Here is a 24,100-nt window from a genome sequence, read left to right as displayed (position 1 = left end):
ACATCCCTGGAACAGTGCCAACTTGTGATCTGTTATCCTCTTTATATAAGGCTAGATTAAAATATCATGTTTAATTAACTGTATTATCTGGGACACCTGTGAATCTATTTCCATTATCTGTTTGTTCCCTTGATTTTTCCTCATTTGGTTTTGTTTCCTGGAATGTCTGATATTTTTAAAAATTAAATTCTTGACATTATTTATGAAAAACAGTTCTAGATACTGTTATCTTCGTCCAGACTGGATTTTATTTTCTTCTAGAAAGCAGACAATATGCAAGCAGATTACCTTGTTCTTTTTTTCCAGTTGAGTCTGGGTTGCAGGATGTGTTAAGACTCATCTGTTTCTGGTTTTCTCTTTCTCCTAGAGGTTAGACGTCTCCTTTAGACATCTCAGCTGAAGGTTAAGGATGTTTACCAGGGCCCATCTTCCTTGATGGGCTCTGAACTCTAATTTTTAACTCCACAGCATTATAAGACTGCCAAAAAGTCTGCTTTGCTTTTTATTCTCTAAGCAGTTTGGGTTTTTTTCTTGTTTTCTCAGCTTCTTACTCCATGCATACACAGCTTAATATTTGGCAAAATACTGGAGTTCAAGGCAGCCAGAACTTGAAGAGCCAAGGTCCTAGAGGAAGTGAACCCAAAATTCTATGAGATCACATTTATGAGCTCACTTCTATGCAGACCCTTTCCTCTGGGACCTTAGCCCTTCAAGTCCTAGCTGCCGTAAACTCTAGTGGTCCCTAGCCAGTGACGTTGCTCCGAACTCTAGGCTGCTGCTCCTTTCTGTTTGGCATCTGTGCCTCACGCAAAGAATTAACAAATGCTTTGAGATGAAAAGGCAATAGCAAATACAGGGCTTACCTTACTGCATTTCCCTTCTTTCTGAGATCTTGACTCATCAAGTATTGACTGTGTCGGTTGCTCTAAGATAACTTCAAACAGGTTTGTTTTTTTAAACTTGTTCTTAGTGGGAGTTGTAGTTTGATACATCATAGCCAGAAGCATACATCTCTGAAGTATCGTATTTTTACTTGGAAACCTTTATAATGAATTCCCACAAATGTTGATATTTGATTCATTAACCAAACAGTGTAGTTCTGAAAACAAGACCTGAACCCAGTCGTTGATCCAGTTCCAGGATCTAAGAGGATAGTTCCCTTGGAAAAGCATTTTTTATAGACTGATTGCTCTATGAATTCTGTTGGTTTTCAGCGCTGCCTGCTGAAGTGGAGTAAGTGTACTTTTATCATCACTGAGATAAAAGTGAGATATCTGAGACTATTTTCTTATTTGAAGAGAAGGGCAAATTTGAGAAAGCCAGGATAGGAGAGCACTATTGTAGTTTGGTAGAAGAAAATCAAAGCCTTTTATCACCATGCACAGCCACACCTGTTTCTCTTTCTGTATCTGGCTTTCACAGGTATGATCCTCAGGGACTCCTGAAATCTTACTGCTGACTTGATAATCTCTGGCGCGCTCAGTGTGGGCCTCCGGCAAGCATTGAACTTTTCAGTATTTGTTCCTTTGCCCCTGAAAAGGGGATAATACAGCTGACCTACAGCTCGGGTTATGTAACTAGTTAGCTTTATCTTTTTAGGGAAGTGCATATTATTTATACTTAGAATGATCTACCTGAAATTTAAAAAGTAAAGGCTCAAGAAGCTGCCAAACCTTGTTCCTCAGCCTGTGTGTGTTCTGTTCTTTGCAAAGGCACAGTGAGGAGTTAAAGCTGTCATAAAGAATTGCATACACTCAAAAGAATGCTAAATTTGGGGGTGAGGAGAAGCCAGGGTGTGGTGGGCAGAGGAAACTCTTGTTTGGGAACTGCTTATCCACTTGGTAAACATGAAAGAGAAAAGGAAATAGGTTTTTATTTCTGGAAACTGTGCTTTCTGTATTAATTCCCAGAAGTGGATTGCTTTGGTGCACGCACCTCCTTTCCAGGATGGCTGGTGCTGTGGGAGGCAGGCCGTAGTAGTAGTTGAGCTTATTTTGTGAAACATCTTTTTAAAAAAAAAAAAAAAATCACAAATTAACAGTATTGTTGCTGCTTTATTTCCCAATATTGGAAAGGGACATGGAAATGTAGGATTGGTGATGAAAACTAAAGCATTTAAGATTTGCACATGACATGTATAAAAGGTGGCAGAACTCCTTGTTTAATCTGTGCACTGTCACCATGGCATGTTGGAGTGTACCCCAGTCTGTGGGCACATCATTTTGTTTATGTGGCCAAAGAGGACAGGTTAGGTAGCCATGAATGTATATAAAATCATCTTCTACCTTCTGCCCTCTCCCCGTCTTAGACACGCAGAAGCAAGCCGCCTCCTAATCCTGCTACCTTGAACTTGGTCTCACCTGTGATTCCAGTTATCAGCCTAGGTTGATAAGTCCCTGAGGGTAATGTGAGTCCATAAGACAATCAGACAGTTACCTGTGGAGCAGCCCACATTTGCCTTGCACTGCTTAAGGAGGGGAGCAAGAAATCTTGAGAGCAGATAGCTTTGAACTTTCAGTCTGAAAAGCAGGTGAAGGTAACACTACCCGTATTTAAGAGAGAGGGCGTGTGCTCTCGTTCAGTGGCTCTCAAAGTGTGGTCCTCAGACCAGCAGCATCAGCATCACCTGGGAACCTGTTAGAAATGCAAATTCTCAGGCCCCACCCCAGGGACCCTGGGGTGGCCTAGCAGTCTGTGTGTTAACAAGCTTCCAGGGGATTCCAATGCAGGCTGAACTGGAGAATGGCTGCTGTGATGGCTAGAACATTACGCTTGAGCCAAATAGACTGGTTGCAAATCCCAGCTCTGCACTCGCTGGCTGTGTGACCATGAGCAAACTACTTAACCTTTCTGTTCCTCAGTTTCCTTATTTGCCAACCTGTGATGGTGTTAATACTATTCTTTTTTTTTTTTTTTAATATATCTTTATTGATTTCAGAGAGAGGAAAGGAGAGGGAGAGAGAGAGATAGAAACAGCAATGCTGAGAGAGTCATTGATCGAGCCCGCAACCCGGGCATGTGCCCTGCCTGGGAATCGAACCCTGATCGCCTGGATCCTAGGTCGATGCTCAACTGCTGAGCCACGCCCGGCCGGGCTGTTAATACTATTTATCTCTTATGGTGGTTGTGAGGAGTTAACATATGTGAGAGCACTTAGTACAGTCTCGTAGTAAGCACCGTGTAAGGCCCGCTGTGCTAATATCCTGACAGCTCAGTGGTTTGTGTTGGTTTGTCGAAGATGAAATAGCCCTTTGATATCTGAACCTTCTCTTCATGCTATGCTAGTCCTGGAGGTGAAATTTGAGTGATATCAAGTGACATAAAATCAATGAGAACTTAGCTAATTATATAGTAATGTCCTTTCATCCATGTTACTCAAATCTCTGTGTGTGTGTGTGTGTGTGTGTGTGTGTGTGTGTAGCAGTTAGTTTACCCTGAGTTGTAGTGCTATCTTTTCAAGTTACATTTCTTTTTTATCTTTTTAGTGGTAAAATTTTAGACATAATCCTCCACATATGATACATTACATAAGGAAAAAGTACAAATCTTTGTTTTACTGTCTAATTTTCTAAAATAATTGTTTTTACATCCATCCAATTTGGAAATTGAGTTGTCCTTGTTGCATGAGCTTGGCTCATCAGCATATGACTGTGGTCTGTGTCTCAGTCTGCCGGTAAGTCCAGCCCCAGAGACGGCAAAGGAATATGTCGTGAAATAAAGAAATAAGCCACGGACTCACCTTCTCAAATATTGCACAGACCTGCTTGCTTCAAACTTACAAATTCCACCCTATGAAGAACGTTCTTCTGGTGAAGGGGTTAGTGCTAGCCCAGCTGTATTTCAGCCAGGGCAGTGCGACTTGGATGGATGGCATTTGTCAGGAAAGGTCAAAGCCAGGACCTGAGATGCCTCCTGACCTTCTTCTAGGGCAAAGGAGAGAAAGACCCCCGGGGTTTGCCCATAGTGCCGTCTGCTTCTCGGCCTGATGGAGCATCGCTGACAAGGGTCGGTGCCTTGGAGGCTGTGAGTGGGGACAGACCACACAGGGTTGACCTTGCCCACAAACACTAATTCTCAAAGTCTTATGAGGCGCTTGCTGGTCAGGCAACTCTAGCGCTAGGGTGAATTTTTCAATTTCTAGAACTCTCTTGTTAGGCTTATTAATTGTTGAGATCTTCATTTGCCCAGAAAACCCATGCCCTCAAGTTGGGGTAACATTGAGAATAACGCTGTTGTATCTTTGAAGATGGAAGGCATATTCATCGTGAAACATGGATCTATCAGTTCGTTGAGAACAAAATAGGCAATTAATTCATTCAAAATGTTATCTTTCTCTTGTTCAGGGTTTTCTTTTACAGTATGCTCATGTGAGTGTCTATCCTCTCCGTGGGAGGGTCCAGTAATCCAGTTGTGGTCAGATTGGCCAGACCCCAGGATTCGGTCAGGAGGCAACTCAGACTTTAGGTGGGAATGGAGACCTCAGCCCCGCTTCGGTGAGATTCAGAAGGGAACCCCTGCTTTTCACATGGGAAAACTGGGTGCATCTTGTTTCAGGCTGCACTTGTACAGGGTTGGTAGGCTAAGAAAGCCATGCATCATTGAAGAAAAGTAAATAGATGTAGGTCAGACCAGAGCCGTTTTGTTGACTTGCCATAAATCATGTCCTTTAAATACCTGAGTTACTGGAAGCATTGAGGGTGAGCCAGCAAAGTTGTTTCTTAAAGCTGTAATTCAGAAAGTTCCTCACCCTGGCTGTGTCACTGCGTGGCAGTGGTGGTCTTAATCTAGACCCAGAGTATGTATCATCAAGGCTCTATAAATAGCAACAAGTGACCGGTGGCAGTAGCCCCTCGGGCTGGTCCTCTGTGCCTCAGGGGCAGCCTCACGCCCTGAAATTCTCAGAGGTCTTTATTCTAGAATGTGCTGCTCTGCTGTGCATCTGGGCCGCGCCTCCTTCAGGCCCAGGCTCCTCTTCCCAGGGCTGTGCGTAGTGGCTGTGTTATTGCTGGATAAGGGTCTTCTCTGACTTTCCAGAACAGGATTTATGTCTTCTTGCATCTGAACTTCAAAGCTTTGGACTTGCAACCCCCTCTTGCTGTTTTCCATGGACACCCCGACTCCCAGCTCACAGTAACCTCAGTAACGGGGAGGGGGGTAATTTGTCAACAGGGGGTGTGACACATACGGCCAGGGAGTGCTTTAAAGATGGCAGGCCTGAATGTGCCCCCTGCAGACTCCGTCCAGCAGCTGAGTAAACGACTTTTAACCGTACCTACTGTTTTCAGCTTGGAGAAGACAATAGAGTTTTCTTCTAACTCTGAGCCATGTAAACAGGAAAAAATGTTTCCCTCTGAGAAATCTGAAATTCTTAACTCAGATGTCTCACTGGCCTCACTAACATTCAACAGACTAGAGATAAATTGTATTCACTTGTCACAGGTCATCTTTCATAATCTCAGAAGGCAGGGTGTCATTGTGGGGAACTCTGAATCCGCGTTCTTTTCATTGGCTGGTTCTTTCACTTACCAGTTTTTTATCTTGGCTTCATGACCCTAACCTCACACCTGAGTCTCAGTTTCCCCAGCTGTAAAATGGGGATGATGTTCTTCCGAGCTTTCAGGATTGTTCTAAAGACTGAGGGTAGTAAAGAATATGGAAGCACTTTATAACTGAGTTAAATGTACTGTATTAGTATTGAGATGCTCATCTTAAATTTAGTATTTAATCCCAGTAATTTTTCTGTCCTGTAAGATACTGCAGCAAAATATTTCCAGCACCAGGGGACTTGAATCTTTCCATGGCCAAAATATGCCCCTTCCCCTTCCAGGGCATTGCAGGCCACTTCATGCTAGTGACCCTGGGATGTCAACTCAGACTCAGTGTCCTTGCAGCACACGAAGAAGACCGTCCCCAGACACTGCCGTAATGTGACATGTGGGTGAGCAGGAAGAAACCCTCACTCCAGCTCCTCACAACCCCTAGGGTTATGTTAGTTGAAAATGGTAAAAAATGTAAAAATATTCCCTGTGGAGCCCAATGGAAGGAATGGATTCAGCGCATTTGCCTCAGAGAACCCGGGCCCTGGCTCGCAGCTGTGCTGGGACAGACTTTAAACTCACTCAACATTCACCCACGTTGCACAGTCCCGATGAGAGGACTTGACACCACAGACCCTTCAGATGCCTTAATTAAGGGGAAAGAGCCAATGATTAGTCCAAACTGTGATGCGGCTTCTTGTTTCTCCATATTTCACAGGAACTAACATGTGACGATTGGCACGTCCTAGTTTAAAAACAGATGAGCAAAGCACAACTTTGTCATTGCTCATACTGATGCTGATTTTAATATTTTCTTAACCCTTTTTCTCATTGCCCCCCCCACTTTCTCTCTTTTTAGAGCCCATTAGCCATACAGTAAGCAACATTATGTCTCTCTGTCATTTACCCTAATTCTACAAAAGATTTGGTAAGAGGCCATAGCGAGGCTTTTGGAGATGCCGGGGGCCCTCCCACGTTCGGAGGAAGCTGATTCCTCTGAGGTGCCCGGGCGCGCATTCACTCTCTCCAGGTGTGTCAGCACGTGTCCCAGGTGGCACCACGCCCACCGGAGCTGCTGCAGGTCACTGTGCACAGTGCTTTACAGTGGACCTGATCTGACCCCGGCATCTTTTATTGCGACACTAAGGCAGGACTGCGTGAGAGCGAGCTGGTGGGATAGCATGCTATTCACCGTGCCACCTTTTCTTTCAGAGACTCTGACCTATTTTTGTTGGACACCCGCGTAGTGTGGGCCTCAGAAGAAGGCTGGCTGGAATTTGACATCACGGCCACCAGCAATCTATGGGTCGTGACCCCCCAGCACAACATGGGGCTTCAGCTGAGCGTGGTGACTCGGGATGGTAAGTTTGCCAAAATCAGGCCCACAGTCGCTGTCATCCTTTACAACAGTTATGAGAGAACCGGGGTTTATAGTCAAGTCCTCGGCTCAGATGACCTCCTTTCCTGTTCCCTTATAACCACTGCTGAAAAGCAAAACTTTTTCCTGGAAGGACTAGGAGAGGGTTAGGTGATCCAGGCTCAGAGAAAAAAGGTAGGAGGAGAGTGCTCAGAGGCAGAGGCAGGTGGATGATGTTGAGATAAAGAGAAAAGTGAAGTGTAGTCTAAATCTTGAGTGTTGAGTAGGTTTGCGCGGGAACCCTTCCAGACCCCTCCCCCTGCAGCATTGAAGCTCAGCAGGTCGAAGGCCCTTCACGGCCCTCAGACTGAGCTTGCTCTGGGCGTGAAGTCGCCTCACTGGTTGGGATGAATATGAAGGAAAAGGACCAGCAGGAATGGGAGAGCCTGGGCCCCTCCCGAGGCCTTGCTTTGATTCACAGACCTTTGGAAGGAGTGTTTTGATCCTGTCCATCGGAGGGTACCACCAGCGATCTGAGAATGCACATGCTTTCCCCTCACACTCATGCTTCATGATTAGTCCCCGGGGGGCCGGGAAGGATGGGTTATGCAGCTGCAGGAGAGTTTCCATGGAATAAAGGGGGCGCGCTTTGGTTTGCCTTCAAGGACTCAGCATCAACCCCCGAGCCGCGGGTCTGGTGGGCAGAGATGGCCCTTATGACAAGCAGCCTTTCATGGTGGCCTTCTTCAAAGTGAGCGAGGTCCACGTGCGCACCACGAGGTCAGCCACCAGTCGGCGCCGGCAGCAGAGTCGCAACCGCTCCACCCAGTCCCAGGACGTGTCCCGGGTCTCCAGCGCCTCAGGTAGGTCTGGGTGGAGTCTGTTTGTCCCCTTTTGGCTCTCAGGCCTTTCAGAGAACAGGGACATGCGGATGGTTTCACATGCTGTACAGCTTCTGCACGGCAGACACAGAGGCCTGCGGGTGCCTGGTCATTGTCACCAGTGATCTAGATGGGTTCCTAGGGCCATCAGAGGGGAATACTTGTTACCCAGACACATCTCACTCTAAAGCCGGGGCCTGCAGGTTCTGGGCTTTCTTCTGCTGTTTAAATCTTGCGGGAATCAGCATGAAGTTAATGACGTACCATGGGATTTTCAGTCAGAGAGCTTGCTTCCCTTGTTATTACTCTGTGACTTTGGACAAACCCGATCCATTTCAGCTTCACTGACTCATCTATTCAGTGGGGATGGTTACTACTCGGCAGATTTGCTGGGGTTGAATGAGAAGCGTTTGATCTGGCTCATAATGGCACTCGAAGATTAGCTGCATCCAGTGGCAGAAAGTAGGTTGTCGGGGCCTATGTCAGGATCCTCGGGAAGCACGTAAAATACTTCTGGAGGATGCATTCATTCTTCCAGGGGACTGTTTAAAACTGTCATCTTCGGTGGCCAGAAAGAGTTCATACAGCTCCCCAGCTTTACTTTGGGAGAAGTATCTTCAGCTTACGTCCTGACTTAATAAGCCATTTTTTTAAACCAGCGACTTGGATGTGGAACTTGAGGATTCACCACCCAGTGTGATGTGACATTTTGCCTCCTGTCATCCTGGCGTTTCTTGGAAGCGTTGCACAGCATGGGTGTTCCTGTGTTTACCGCTGGAAACAGTCAGGGTTGAGGTTTAAAAGAGAGGAGGAAGGAATGATTGCTTTCCTCTGTTCACTTCAGAGGAAGCCTCCTAAACAGAGCTAATAATCGGAGTTTTCCTCTGGGCACGACAGCGGGTGCTCTGCCAGGGGTAGGCTTCAATTCATTAACGAGCTGTGGTCAGTTCGGTGCTGGGACCTCAGACATGAAGGCAGCTCTTGAAATGTTGATTGCTTTTAAAATTAAAATTTCACTTGGTTTATTCAACATCCCCAGTACACACTGGAGTTTTTTTAAATTGAGAAAACATGTCTCTGATTCTGGTCTTAGCAGTGTCACCCAATTATTTTTTTTTTTTCGAAGTTGCTTTCAACATTTTCCCCCAATTTGATGAGTTTAAATTAACGATGAATATTAATGTGTATCTATTTCCCAAGAAGATGCAAGTATATCTGGTTTTTTCTTGGTCTTCCCACCGTGCCTCCCACCTAGTACTTTCCAATTTGCTTTGCCCCTTTCAGCAGCACTAAGGCAAAGCGTTCATTACAGATACCTCCTGCCTCATCTGTGTAAAGGCCCAGACCCCCACCCCCAAGAAAATATTCCAGTGGAGGCTCCTCCTTTCCTCTCACTGTCTTCAAAGACCCTCTGAGGCTGGCCCGAGAAACCGCTCACGCGAGGCCCACTGAAGTGCTCCGTGCGTGTCCGGCTCGCTCCTTCTTACTTATCCGAGCCGTTCGTGGGAGTGGAAGTGCAGAGGGGGCTGTTGCTCCTGGAGAAGGGACTTCGGGGACGATGGGCTGTTACCCCGAGAAATGGGCCGTGGGTCTGTGCTTTCTCTCCAGGCCGCAGTGGGGCCAGATGCTGCTGGGCCTTCGTGACCCAGGCAGATGCTGCAGACACAAAAAGCTGTGGCCTCTGGTGTGGCTCCAGGCGGGCCTTTCCCCTTGTAAATCCTTCGGAAGGTTGAAGGAAGAGATTACTGTGCCTCTGCTGCCCCCCTTCTTCCACAGTGTGCTCCCAGGGAATTACTATTTCTCCTCTGCCACCACCAGGAGAAGCCCTCTAGAGAACTCCCTGCATCTGGGTAAAGGAGTCAACACGATCCATGGAATTGCCCGCTGTCAGGGTGAAATACGGCCGGGAAACATGTGGCTATTTTGAAACTGAGCCCCAGATGCCTGAGGTGGCAGGACCAGTCCATCTGCCTCCTCCCTACCGCCCACCAGTTCTGCTCTCACATCTGTACTTGGCCTTTAAGCTGGACTTTCGAAACCTGCACCAAACAGCGGGTTTGGAGTGAAGTCACCCGGATGCTTTTCACTCGTCCTTGCTGCTCTGCAGCCGCCTACTCCAGATGAGGGGTGGACCTTGGCCGTGGTGCACTTCTGCAGTGGGCTTGAGTACCATCTGGACAGTGTCATCTGGCGTTCTCACTAGTCCTGGTCCAAGCCATGCTGCGCAGCCCCCTGGGGATTCTGGTCCATCTGGTGACTCCTTCTCAGTCTTCCTTTCCACCAGCCCGCTGGGCTCGCGGGCCCTGTACTCTCTGGCTTCATTTGGAGTCTCTGCCTGCTGCCATTCACCCTCTTCTGTAGCCTCTTTCTCTTAGGGTTCATAATTTGTCTTCTGGGGGACTGTGACACCCCTTAGCCCATCCATTATGAGGGCTGCGAGCAAATGGCCTTGAGCGATGGTCCCATGTGGTGACTCTAGCCACTGACCTAGCTGATGTTCCAGGATCTCTCCAAGATATCTCTGGGGAGGGGGTAGTTAATGCGATTTCAAGTCAGCTGGTGAGTGCGAGGTTTTCTGCCATGTTACCCAGCTGGCTGCCAACAGTGTGACTTACAGTTGCTCTTTCTTTTGGCAGCGGTAGTTTGGAAACATTTTCTGCCTCTTGTAACAACAATTCATGTCAAATTGGATTAGATGACCTTCAGGCCCCTTCCATCCGTGATGTCCATGTTGCCGCCACCCAGCTCTGCCGGCTGTCTGTGAACCAGCAGCTTCTCAAGACTCTGTCTGTCCTTGGGAATGAGTTCTTCAAATGCTGCCTCTTAGCATTTCTTACAGTCACTCCTCTTTCCGCCCCTTTCCAGCCCCCCAAACATGGGTCTTTAAGGGCCTGGGGGAGATGTGGCTGTGGTGCCTTTAGATTTACTTTCTTGACCTTGTTGATAGTTCGAAACTTCTATCCCTTGAACTTCCGATGGAGACAATTCAGTACGCGTCCAGATAAGAAAGGTGACCAGAACTCACGGCTTGGTAGCAACGGCTTGGGCGCTTTGTTATGACTAGGAAACCTTTTGCTATAGATTTCAGGGGCCTCCCGTCCACAGAACTAGGGGGGCCTCATTCTTACAGATCACCGTGTGTTTGGCCTTTCAGTTCCCAGCAAGTGTCCCCAGTAGGTCATCCTTGGCTTCCACAGGATGGTGTGCCAGAGCCGGGTGGAGGACCCCCCATGGACATCCAAGGCTTGGGAAGAATGGGCTGTTTATAGTTCTTCAAAGGAGTGGGGAATTTTGTCATTTTGATCGTAAATTAAAATTGTAGACCCTGCAGCTTGGCTTCCAGATGCCTCAGTCAAGAAGCAGAGGCTTGTTCGGGGCTTTCCAAATGAAATCAAATCTTAATTCTCCACAGCTATGGAGCACACGTATGGGATTAGTGATCTGAACATTCGAATCACTTCAGGTGCCTTGTTTATAATATTCGACTCTCGTTTGCCATTAAGTGCCTTTAGGATAAGAGTTATCAAGGAGTGAAATCGACTGGAAAGCCACCTTCTGTCCCACCCCTGGGCTCACCCTTACAAAGGTGCTAAAGGCAGTGGTGCTAAAAGGCAGTAATAACAAGGCATGACCAGGGGCTGCTGAGTCATTCACCAACCGTCCCCAGCTCTTGAGGGGGTCCTGGGGCCAGGACACTCAGTCTAGGAACTGGCGGGGGGGGGGGGGGGGGGGGGGGGGGGAGGGTAGAGGTACATGGAGCACCAGGCGTCTTAAAGTTCAGTGTTCAAGGGAAGCATTTGTCTAATTTCGAGATACTTAGCTTCGTATTCTTCTATAATCAAGACAAAGCCTGAGCAGAGGCCCAAGGCCCACCCCGACTGACTGGACTCTCAGGAGATGGTGAAATCCTGGCGCGTCAGGAGAATAGGACCCCCCTGTTGCCTCTCGTGCTACCATCCAGGTTGTAAACAAAATCTAGACCCTGAAAATTAAGCTGTTGTTCCCCCCCGACAATTTATGAGATACCGACACTGGCAATCAAGACCCCAGTGGGCCCCCTGCGGCCGGCCGTGGCGGTGGCACAGGAACCGGGGGTCTTCCAGCCTGTTCTCGGTGGCTGTTAATCGTGGAGTCGGGGAGCCAGGTACTTGTTTTGGATAAGACGGGACTGATAAGGCCTGGAGATGTGGCAACAGCGGCCAGGCCACTGAAGCCAGAGGTGCCGTTTCACAGCTGCTGTTACCCTTCCTCTGTCATTCTGGGAGGAGGGAAATAAAAGGAGTGAATTGCTTGCTCTGAAAAGCAAGTTTCCTCTGGGAAGACTGTAGCCTGAGCTCAGAAAAGCCAGGAAGGAGCGTGGACCATGCCACTCTGTCCCCAGGGCCTGCCGTGCCAGCATCTTCCTGCTGAGCGGGGACAGCAGCCTGCAGCTGGCATGGCCCTTGGAGGTCAGAGGTCAGCCCACCATGCCCAGGGGCCCCTCTGCAGAAGCCCTAGCGAGGAGGTGCCACCTGCCACCTGCCTGCGCCTCTCCCCCTTCCCTCTCACCTGGCTCTGGATGGCTGCCCAGACTTTGTCTCATTTCTACCCTTTCCCCTCCCCATGGCTTCCCTGTTGTTTCTCTCTCTTCCTCTGTTGTGGTTGGAAAGGAAAGTGGGTGGGCTGCCCGGACCCCGCGACCTGGGCTGGGCTTAGGCTGTTGTGACACAGGTGCAGCTGCCTCCCTGGGGTCCCCAGGCCGTAGCTGCATGGCCCTGACTCTGGCGTGATGGCGCCCCTCAGGCTGGCCGTGCAGCCTCCCAGCGAGCCGCCTGCCCTGCATGGCAGGGTCATTGCAGGGCTCGTGCCCCTGAGACTCTCCTGGCCTCCCGTGCACTTAGTAACAGCCTCAGAAAGAAACCAGCAGGGGGCCCGGGCTCTCCTAGCACAGGGCTCCTTTGCGCTTTACTGTCTGTGGCTTTTCAGGAGGACCAGACACAAGGACTGCTGATGGAGTTAACCCAGATGCCCCCTTAGGGCTGTGGGATGTGCCCCTCGTGTTTGGGGTGGAGAACACGTGCAATGTACATGGCCGCTGCCTGGGGACAGAGATGCTGTGAGGAGGTGGCAGGCCAGCTGGCTGCGCGCAGCAGGGATGGAGCACCCTGTCCTGCGGGCACTGAGAGACACTCCCCTGCAGTGTCCTGCTTGCCCTGAGCTGAGTGGGGCTCGTGGGGTGGCTCACATTGTCACGTGGGCCCAGCCATCATAGGAAGGAACAGACACAGGGTCAGGGAGTACAGGCTGTCACCAGTGGAGGTGAGTGTCGGGGCCATGGCCCAGCAGCAGAGAAGAAAGAGCTCCCAGCCAGAACCAAGAAGACCGTAGCTCAGCCATAGCTTGCGTGAAATGTAGAAATGGAACAGAAGGGGGACACGGTGGCCTGGGAGGGGCAGGAAGATGGGATTGGGGATGAGCTCAGGGATTCGTGAAGAGCTCTGTGTGCCCGGAGCCGCAGCATCGGCCCCTGGGCCACCCAGATGTGACTGACCCCCTATCCCCACCCTCCGCGCAGGACCCAGGAAAACACACCTTCAGGCAGCTTGTTTTGCGCTGGCCCCCCAACACCTCCCCGGTGTTCCTGGCTCTTAGGTAACCCAGAATCACAAACCATGAAGACACACATGCGGCCTGGGAGACTGATGCCAAGGCCACTGAGGGCGCTGGCGCCTCCTTCAAAGCTAAGTGATTGGCTGGACTGCCTGACCCCTCCTGTCACCAGCCACGGTGGGAAATGGAAGATACCGGTGACCAGTTTCACCGTTAGCAATGGACACGATGCTTCTGTGTGTTTCAGTACCACTGGTTTGTTTCATCATTCAGAGGCCTGGAGGAGATGCCAGCCTCCTTTAGCAAGGACTGGAAGAATGAAGACTTAAAAGAGACACACTTTGGGCGCTAGAGCCTGGCCCTCCTCAACTCTCTTCTGCTTCCCTTCTTTCCGAGAGGGACTGAGCTGTCTGCTTGGCAGTCACTGTCCCTTTCCCACCATGGAGTGCGGAGCTACTGCTAAAGGACCTCGCTTAGGGGGCAACCAGGCAGGCGAGTCTTGGAGCTTGACCATTTCTCACCTTCCCCCGGGTGCAGCCTCTGAAGCTTCCTGTGAGATGAAACCAGTTTAAGTCTCCATTTAAAGCCAGTTTAAGTGTTTGCAATGTTTATTTGGAGATGAGAGCAAGGATGGGGGTCTTTAAGGCAACCGTATCCAAGGCTTTCTCTGCCGAAGCCGTGTCTGAAGTGGCTGCTAAGGGCAGTTGACATGCTTCTGATAAAGCAGAAGCTTGAGAGCCTGTGGTAGGGAAACTGCTTCTCTCCTGATTAAGTCCTGGGGGTTTTCTTACTGTTATATTTTGTCACCTGATCACTTAACAGTGTTTTGCTCAAGCCCACCTGTGACTGCCCTGCTTGGCCACGTTTCTCTAGATGACCGTCTTGGGCCAAGTCTGGCTGGGCCAGAATCCCAATGGAGTTAGTGGCACTTGCCCTGCCCTCCACTCTTAGGTCTGGGAGTCACATGGAATGATTAGAGAGCCAGATTTCACCTTTTATGTTCCACATTGAAAGAGCCAGATCCCTCAAAAATTTCTCTCGGAACCAAGACCGGCCTTCACCATAGCTGCATCCTGGAGATGTGCAGGGAGTGCTGGTGTCTGGAGACGCAGTGTGTGAATGGGGTGATGCTACCACCTGTATGGGAGCCTCCTCTAGAGGACAGTGTCTCAGGGTCCAGTGTCCGCAGATTCTCGATCATTCTGGCGTGTAGGTCTGGGACAGGGAGCTAACGCCCTGCTGGTTCTCGTGATTCAGAAACAGGCAGCCCATGAGTCAGACCGAGGACTGCTGCCCTTGGGGGTAGTTTTGTCAGCCTCTGGTCTGTTGCTCTGGTTTGTTTGTTTGTTTGTTTGCATCTCCTCAGCTCTATGGCTTCTCTTCTCTGCACTGCCCTTGACTGGTGAACCATTTGGACAAAGCTGTGTTGCCTTCGTTTATCCCACTGCAGTGGCTATGTGCCTGTTAAATTTTAACTGCATAAATTTTCACTGGCTCTATCCAGACCATTCATCTAACCAAATAACGGGGAGCGGGGAGGGAGAATGTTTTTCTGCAATCTGTAAATCCCTAAAAATGAAACAAAACTATGCATGGCAGTGTAATTCCACTGCAGAACTCAGGGTCCTGGCCCCTGAGCAGCAGATAGTATTATTATGAGTACACTGACTTTCACAAATACTTATACATCCTTTGCCAGCACTTAACATGGAGTAATAAGGAAACTTCGGTGTGGCCTGAAAGTGTCTGTAGGAAGAAAAACAGGAGAGCCAAGTTCCTCCCTTCCCCTCTCTTCCCCTCAGTTTCTACTTAACAGCAAATGCCAGTATCTAGCTCTAAAAGAAAAAGCTGTTCTTACAGAGAAAGTCTTCTTTGTTGAGCACTGAGAGAGCGAAATTAGCAGGAGGCTCAGACAGCGGGAACTGTTGGTGGGGGCAGAAGTGAAATTCTTCCCTGCGTCATCGTGGTTCTGTCCAGCAGAAGATACTGGAAATCCAGACATGCAGAAGTTGTCGTTTTCTTGGTTCTGACACCATGAGGTGTCCTACAATCCAATTCAGTCCTCACACTAACCACCTGGAGTTGACACAGACCTCACAAGGTCAAGGGCAACGTCCCCAACAAGACTGTTCTTTCTTCACATGCCAGCTACAAACTCAAGGGTTTCCATGACCACCAGCACCCCTCTTTTAGGTTTGATAATTCACTAGAACAACTCACAGAACTCAGGAAAGCACTATACTTATGATTACAGTTTTATTATAAAGGATGCACATGAGGAAGAGCCGCATGGAAGAGATGCACAGGGCAGCTCTGCAGCGGGGTGGGTGGGAGTGGGAGGTGCCCATGTCTTCTCGGGGAATCTGGAAGGTTTGCTCTCCCAGCACTCCAATCTGTTTTCCAATCCAAAAGTTCCACAGAAGGCCCTGGCCTGGTAGCTCAGTTAGCTAGAGTACCATCGCAGTATGCCAAGGTTGCGGGTTTGATCCCCAGTCAGGGCACATACAAGAATCAACCAATGGATACATGGATGGACGGGACAACAAATTGATGTTTCTGTCTCTCTCAAAAAAAATTTCAAACACAAAAGTTCCACAGAGCCTCAGTGTCCAGAGTTTTTATAGGGTCTCATTACTATGCAGGATTGACTCGATCACTGGCCATGTTACTGAACTCAATCTCCAGTCTCCTTCCATGCAAGTCAGGCTGGTCCGAAGTCCCATCCCACTAATCATGTGGTTGGTCTTTCTGGTGCCTGGCCTCCACCCTGAAGCTATCTAGGGACCCACCAGAGTTGGAATTATCAATTAGGAAATTCCATGCATTTCGTAGCTCTGTGCCAGGAACCAGGACGAAGACCAGGTATATTCTTTATTATATTACACTGCCCATGTTCACGGGCCTGGGAAGGAAAGCTATCCTAGAAATCTCTACCTTTCACATGGCTACCAATTCCAAGTTTGATTTTGGGGGTGATCTTGGTCTCCCGCACGGAGAAGGCCTTTTGGAGGAAGTTTACGTTGGGAGACACAAACCAAATGAGGTTGGACAGGGAATATTCCAGAGACTACAGGTAGGGGAATCATATAACTTACCTAACCCAGGACACTTTCAAGAGTACAAGGGATCCAGGGCCTTGGAATCTTCAAAGACCCTTGACTGTAGCTGGCAGGAGAAGAAAGCAAGTGGAGGGCTGCAGGTGAGCTTAGGAGGCCAGCCTGGAAGCAGCATATCTGCCTTCTCCCCACATTCATGGGCAGAACTCAGCACATGGCCGTACCTAACTGCAGCTGGGAATATCAGATAGCTGGGGGTAGAGAGAGGATATGGGTTTTTAATAAACACATAACAGCCTTCATCAGACAGGTATTTCCTCAGGGCCTTCGCATTTGTCATTCCTACTGTATGAATTATTCTTCCCCCAGATAGACTCATACTCTGCTCCCAAAGTTCCTTCAGGTCTCTGCTTAGAAGATACTTCAATAGAAAGATGGACTCACCAACTCTATATGAGATAGTGAGCCTGCTTCACCCTGTGTTCCCTATTCTTTGACTATCGATAATAATTTAGCTAGTCAGGGCTCTTAGTTACATGGAATAGAAGCAAACTCTAATTTACTTAAAGTGAAAAATAATTTAAGTGTATCAAGGAACTCACCCAACCAATGAGGCTGGAGAACCAAACCCAGAATCAAGGTCTAGCTTGGACCTGGTCGTGGGGACATGTGGTTTGAATGCTACCACTGGGGCCATCACCCTGAACACTTGCTGCCATGCCACCCATTCTTAGTTTCCCCTTTGAGTCACTCTCTCAAAAGTGGGTGCATTGGATCAGCTTTAATGAAGTCAGAAGCCTGTACTCTGACTGCCAGGGGACAAAGACAGTAGTTGGAAATGGGACTTTGATTTCCACCTATCTAGGAATTCCCCCAAATGAGAGGTGTTCCTAGAAGCTGGGTAGCCAAAACAATAAATGGCCGCTACAGCTGAGTATGGAATTCTAGGTTGATGGCATAGTTTTTTATATTTTTTGTGTTCTCTGTTTCTGCTGAGAGATTTGCTATCAGTCTACTTTGTGTTCCTTTGTCGGTAATTTTCTGCTCATCTCTCAGGGTTGTTTTTAAGAATTTCTCTGTGTTTGATATACTAGTTTTACCAGATGTGGCTAGATAGGAATTTATTTACTCTGCTTAGGACTCATTGCACCTTCTCAATTTAAAGGAGTTTGCCTTTGTTCAGTTTTAGAAAATTCAGACATTTATGTCTTCAGCAATTAGCTCTCCTCATTAGTCCCTTCAAAGATTCCTATTAGACATAACATTGGACTTTTTAGTCTGTCTTCTACATCTTTTTACAAATAGCCATATTTTCTGGCCATCTGACTCTAGGCTATATTTTAGGAAGTTTCTTCAAATATATGGATCAATTCTTTAATTCTCTCTTCAGTTATATCTAATCCGATGTTTAGCCCATCCATTTTATTTTCAATGATTATGGTTTTTATAAAGTTTTATTTGGTTCTGTTTCAAACTCACCTGTTCTTTTTCCATTATGTTCTTGCTTTAGGGTTCTATTTCTTTTTATCTCTTTCATTATTTTAGATATTCTTTTTCATAACCCCATTCAGAGCCTACTCTTGCCTGCAGCCCCTGGGGCTCTATATTTTCTGTCTTGCATTCCAACTCTCCTCTCGGTACTTTATTTCTCTGTGTGGCTGATTATTTTCGCTGAGGGATTGTTTTCAACAGGAGGTATTTGTCTTGATTTGGAGTGTTGGTGGGTGCTTGCTTGTTTTTACCAAGAGAGTCGGTGGTGTCCTGCCTTGTGAAAATTTCCCTCTGTGGTTTTGCATTCACTTTTCCCAGGTACTTGAAGTTACAGCAAGGGTGGTTCTGTGAGGTGAAGAAGGGAGGTGGGGAGAATGAATAAATTTAGAATTGAAACCACCTCAGAATCAGAAAGGTAGCCTGTCTCTCCTCCCAGGATGGGTCACTGGGCTGAGTTGGTACTGTCTGTCTCTTTCCCTTACAAAATCATCTAAATCTGCATGTAAGGTTCTGCTTCAAGGCCAGGAGGGCCAGGAGTGGAAGTAATAGAATACCTAGTTCAAACAGGCTTTAAGCAGTCAGGTAACTTACTGGCTCATGTGATAAAAAAGGACAGGGGTAGCTTGTGCAAATGGGCTCAGGCTCTCAAAGTCCATTTTAGATTAAGAACCTTTCTCCAAAGTCTTCTTACCTTTCATCTTTCCCCCTCTGAAACTCTCAACCACCATCATGAGATCAATCCTTTAAAATCCCAGCTCTGAACACGTCACTCCCTGACAAAAACTCCCTTACCTAATACCTGTGGTAGAAAGTCCAAATAGTTTTGGTTAGTGTTCTAGGCCAATTAAGATAAAGTTTCTCCAACTTTATCTCCACCGACTCCTCTGCATATCCTTAAATCCATTCCAGTAGAACTGCTTTTCCTCTCCCTCCCACCCTGGACTTGTTCATGTCTCACATGACCCTTTTGATCCTCTGAGTTCCTGGGAGATGAAAGCATTGCCTAACCCACCTCCCATTTTACCATGGTGCCTAGCAGAGAGATGTCACACAAGAGCCACTCCAGGTGGCCTAAACGAATCAGGGCACTGCTGTTCCTCCGGCCAGTGATTACGTTAAGCCAGGCTGGTGGCTCCTGAATCACACACAGGAAGCATATACACTTGAGCAGATTCTCACCGGCACTACTGCCTTAGGATTTGTTGCTTAAGGGCAGGACAAAGGGCTCCACCCCGGCAGCGAGGCTGGAGGACAGCGAGTGTGTGTGAAGCACCCGAGCAATCAGGAACCTGACGGAGCTGTTTGGCGACCAAGTTGGCGTCTAGCAGGGGCCCTGTTCACTGCTATCCTGAGCCTAGTACAGAGCCTTGAGAGGGAATGAATGAGGTAAAGGTGCATATTTTGATCTCTTCCAACAGATTACAACAGCAGTGAATTAAAAACAGCCTGCAGGAAGCATGAGCTTTATGTGAGCTTCCAAGACCTGGGATGGCAGGTGAGTTCTGGGAACAAGGGGGACAAAGTTCCTTTCTCGGCAGTCTCTTCTCATCTTCACGGCAGCAGCCATCATCAAGACCTTGAGCTCTAGGACTGAGGTGGTTCCTCCCATGAAGGCAAACAGGAGCCCTTCCAAATGCCCAGGCTCTTGGAGTGAGTTGGGTGAAGGCCTGGCTTAAGTGTGCACACAGCCCTTATTGGCACCTTTCCAGGGAGCCCCAGCTCTGTGTACCTCAAAATCAGTAGCCTCTTTCCCAGTACTCTTTCCTTATTCTTTCAAAGCCCACAGGGTATGTATTTACATTTGGGCATTTAAACGAATTTTGAGAAAGGGTTGGATCAATGGTTAACTTCTGCAGTGGCTATAAATCAGCTCACCCAAACTATCCAGAAGAGCACAATTGTTTTGCCTCACACCTGAGAGTCATCACTAGTTATAAGCAAATTCAGATGACAAGTGATAGAAGATAGTTTCCATATGCAGGTGGCATCATGACAGGGAGTACTGAGGGCTCCTGGGGAGGCACTGTTGGGTCCAAGCACATAAAGCCAGCCACCTATGTGCTTCCAGGCTTCGCAGGCAGGTAGCAGCTCAGCGCTGTGTGGGCCTGTGGAAGGAGCAAGGGCTCGAGACTCAGGCCCAGCAGGCTCACCCCCTAGCTTTGCCCCCTGAGTGTGAAACTGACTCTGCATCTGCCTCCTTACCTGTCCATGTGAGTAGTTTTTCTCACAGGATTACTGAGAGCACAGGTGATGTAAGGAGTGTATGTTCATCACCTTTTTGTTGCTTGCTTTTGCTTTTTTAAATGAAGGACTGGATCATCGCACCCAAGGGGTATGCTGCCAATTACTGTGATGGAGAATGCTCCTTCCCCCTCAACGCACACATGAATGCCACGAACCACGCGATCGTGCAGACCCTGGTGAGCTCTGAGCCTTTTGTACTTTACAGGGAGGCGCACGAGGCCAGGTGTAGTTCCTAATGGACCCTTTCCCTCCTTCTGTTTTGGAACAGGTTCACCTTATGAATCCTGAGTATGTCCCCAAACCGTGCTGTGCGCCAACTAAACTAAATGCCATCTCAGTTCTTTACTTTGATGACAACTCCAATGTCATCTTGAAAAAATACAGAAATATGGTTGTAAGAGCTTGTGGATGCCACTAACGCGCAGCTGGTTGCTGGGGTCACAAACACTGCCGCGGATTCCTAGATTCCATCTGCCTTAAGCACAGAAGCAGTGCAAGTGGGATGACTCTGCAACCCCTTCATGCCGGTTGGTGCCTTACTGCCCAAGGATGATTTAAAGGGCCTCAGTGATGATTTGCCCACATAGTGAACGTGAGCAGTTGGTCTGTAGGAAGCTATTTGAATGTCTGTACTATGAAGTCTGGTAACTGCAGAAACATAACTTTGAAGGGTTCCTCTTTCCCCAAAAAAGCCCACTAAAATTAGTTTCAGCTTTAAATCAAGGTATTTGTGGTGTTCTTGAGTAAATAAGGAAAATTTTAAAGGTATAACAGTATTCTTAGCTCAAGTATCAGCTGGTTTAGTAATGTTTCTCAAAAATAGATTTTACAGTTAACAGAAACTGGGGGAGGGAGGGAATGCCTCTATTCGTGGATTTCATTCCCAGGAAGGTCAGTTTCATATAATAGCAACAGCCCCAGCGGTAACCAGGGCCACGTGGAAGTGCCTTGTGTCTCAGTAATTGCTGTTACCTGTTTGTGGTGTTTTGTTGGTGTGAAAATAGAATTATTTCGGTTAAAACCAACCACGCGATTTCCACACCTCAGTCCTCCCCCATTTGCTGTTTTCTTTGCTCGTGCTCTGAAGTGAGGCCACACGGGTGAGAAGCAACTTTAATGGCCATCGTTGCACCATGTGACATGCGAGAGTAGCTCTGTGCCTCTTCCTTTCGGGATGGCTCTCTGAAAAGCACATTAATTTCAGGAATGCTGGCTCTCATATCCCATCTATTTCAGTAGAACAGTTCCTTCCCTTTCACTGTACAGCATCCCATGTCACAGGTGAGAACCAGCGAAGGAAATACCCTGAGCAAGGGGCTCTAGCCTTTAGGAGTGGGTTTGGATGGTCATGCTCTTTATGAATCAAAATCAGTTTTCTCCTATAGAAAGTAAGACTCAGATTAAATCTTAGAATATTTTTAAAATGTCTTTTTCACAATCATGTACTAGGAAACCAATTTCATATTAAACTGATTAAATAATACATTTATGATCTATAACTATTTGCACTTACAGCTTTTTTGTAAATATAAACTATAATTTATTGTCTATTTTATATCTGTTTTTGCTGTAACATTTAAGGAAAGACCAGACTTTTTTTAAAAAAAGAGTTTATTTAGAAAGTATCATAGTGTAAACAAATTGTACCACTTCGATTTTCTTTCAATACAAGACTCGTGATGCAAAGTGGAAGCCACTCATGAGGATTGTGCTTCTCCTGAAAAGTTGGGTTTTTTAAGAGAACACCTGTGAACCGCACACGATTAATAAAGATTTCCTTTAAGGCAGAGGCTGGTCGAGATCCTGCTCTGTTGTCATCTGCCGCAGACAGCAGAAGTGGTCTTATGTCTAAGATTCGTACCACCAGTTACTTTGTGCCAAGTGACTAGCTCCCCCGAGCACAGGAGGTGGGGTGAAGAGTGGTGGACACAGAGGGGTTATTGTGAAAAGTCACTTGATGGCAAAGAACATACAGGTATGTATCTTAAGGGAGCCTAGTCCTATGGTTAGTTACTTCTGAGGGTGACGGTAAAATGTTTGACGACCGGGTGGCGTGAATTACGACAGCGCGAGCTCTGACGGAAGCACAGCCTGCTTCAGCTCTGACTCAGCCCTGCCTACTTCATTCTTTGGTCTTAGGGGCAAGTTAACCCCACTCTTCATACAGCAGAGGGTCAACCTCCTTGAAGGCAGACAATGTCCAGCGAGTCTCTAAAGGGATGAACTAGGAGCAGAACTGAAACTGCCTCACCAGGGCCCTGTAGCGGGGCTGCCGAGTCCCCTAGGCCCCGATAGCCCGACCCGGACCAGCTCATCTAGTCTTCTTCCCCCGGTGACAGGAAAGACCAGAATATTTCTGAGTTAACGGAACAGTCAGGATGAGCCTTGTGGAGCTTTTCATGCCCACATTTTCCAAGGGAGATAACAAATCTTAAACATGGACTTAAACGTGGACTTTAAATCTTCACATGGATCCTGACTTAATGTTAACATAGCTAATGAAATCTTTCACCCATGAAAAACAAACAAGTATCCCTTGAACAGTAATAACTGACTTGACAAATGTCGACATACATGTAAGATTATGGCATCAGTGTTAACTTACTCAGGCACATGTCAAAAGTACCATTGCTTTCATCAAGGCAAACCTCTTGCCAGGAGAGAAGTATTAACAAAAACAAAATCCAGGAGTGGCCGTGAAGATATCTTCTAGAGTTGTGGGGTTTTGTTTTTAAATCTGCTTCAAGCACAGACCAGCCACCTTAAGTCAGCTGTGACCTTGAGATGAGAGGAACGTCAGTACTGCCACACAGCCACCTTTCCAGGCTCGTGGGCAGTTCAAACTATGCTTTGGATGATGCTTTCACCAAAATCACTCAGGAGCCAAACACAGTCCAGCAAGTTGATTTTCCTCAACTCTATTTTAGTCTCAAAGGAAGCCATTTAGATTCCATCAAGAGAAGGTTAAAGAGGATGATAGATTCCACTGAAAATACTTAGTTTGCAAAGGGATCATATTTACTTAGAGAAACTTAATAAAGAATCTGTAGAGAGCGTTGGCTTAAAAACACACAAAGATACCACAAGTTCGGTTCATTCCGCTTTCTGAGTGACCACCACCTGATGCTGCTCCGCTCGGTCCAGGGGCCCGGCAGGAGAGGCGACGTCACCTGCGTCTTTATAGTTCATCTTTCGCCTGGCTCAGAACAAAGTGGTGCAACGATTCAAGGTCTCTGCCCCCACTGTGCTCACTGACTTTTTTTCCTCCGCGGAAAAGCAACAATGTGGGATAGCCTCGTACCTTTAAAGAAAAAAATTCAGTTTGAAAACCAGTGGTCTGAATGATACACAAATTACTTCTTAAAGAGAACCAGAAAAAACCCTATGGTTGTGGCCAGGAAAGTCTATGGTTAAATTTTAAAAATGTACATACCGTTTAAAAGTACCAGATAGTTCAGAAAGCAGGCATGAGGCTGTTCACTTTCCAACCCAAAGTTAGTCTCGACTAGTGCTGAAGGGATGCCCTCCCTGGAGGTGGAGCTTCAGTCCTTCCTATGCACGCGCTTACCTGGGCCCCGGTGAAGGTCAGCGTGGGGCCCGAGACCCTGCATTTCTGACCAGCTGCCTGGTGATGTCCAGGCCACTTGGGGGGCCATACTAAGTAGCAGATCCTCAAGGAGATAGACTTTCCAGCTGAAACTCACCTCTTTTCTCTTTTGAGAATTTAAGGCACAAAAAAATGACTGGCATCTCCTCATAAGTAAAAAGTTTCTGTGCTACATCCTATTCTCAATCTGATGAGATAATGAACATCAGAAGCCTCAAAAGTGTTTTAAGAAAGCAACACAAAAGAGTACAAATTACAAATCTTGCGGGCTATTAGATGGTGCTAACTGCTCGGAAAGGAGGCAGCAGTTACATGAACAATCCAAGCACAAGACTGGC

At 47.5% G+C, this 24,100-nt stretch overlaps 2 protein-coding genes across 2 annotated transcripts in view; one reads left to right on the top strand and one right to left on the bottom strand.

Moving 5' to 3' along the window:
• BMP6 (bone morphogenetic protein 6) overlaps nt 1-21,941 on the top strand; it is a 137,289-nt gene extending 115,348 nt beyond the window's left edge. Inside the window, exons 3-7 of the mRNA XM_081146224.1 lie at nt 6,750-6,898; nt 7,560-7,757; nt 19,330-19,406; nt 20,221-20,331; nt 20,424-21,941. Of these exons, the coding sequence (XP_081002350.1) occupies nt 6,750-6,898; nt 7,560-7,757; nt 19,330-19,406; nt 20,221-20,331; nt 20,424-20,573 (685 nt within the window). The 3' untranslated portion in view covers nt 20,574-21,941. The remainder of the gene's footprint in view (nt 1-6,749; nt 6,899-7,559; nt 7,758-19,329; nt 19,407-20,220; nt 20,332-20,423) is intronic.
• TXNDC5 (thioredoxin domain containing 5) overlaps nt 21,756-24,100 on the bottom strand; it is a 26,895-nt gene continuing 24,550 nt past the window's right edge. Inside the window, exon 10 of the mRNA XM_081146223.1 lies at nt 21,756-23,456. Within this exon, the coding sequence (XP_081002349.1) occupies nt 23,334-23,456 (123 nt within the window). The 3' untranslated portion in view covers nt 21,756-23,333. The remainder of the gene's footprint in view (nt 23,457-24,100) is intronic.

This window comes from Miniopterus schreibersii (assembly GCF_964146895.1).
Source record: "Miniopterus schreibersii genome assembly, chromosome: 8".
In the NCBI taxonomy this organism is placed as follows: domain Eukaryota; kingdom Metazoa; phylum Chordata; class Mammalia; order Chiroptera; family Miniopteridae; genus Miniopterus; species Miniopterus schreibersii.
Note: the sequence above shows the minus strand (reverse complement) of the source record. Positions and strands in the feature narration are given on the sequence as shown.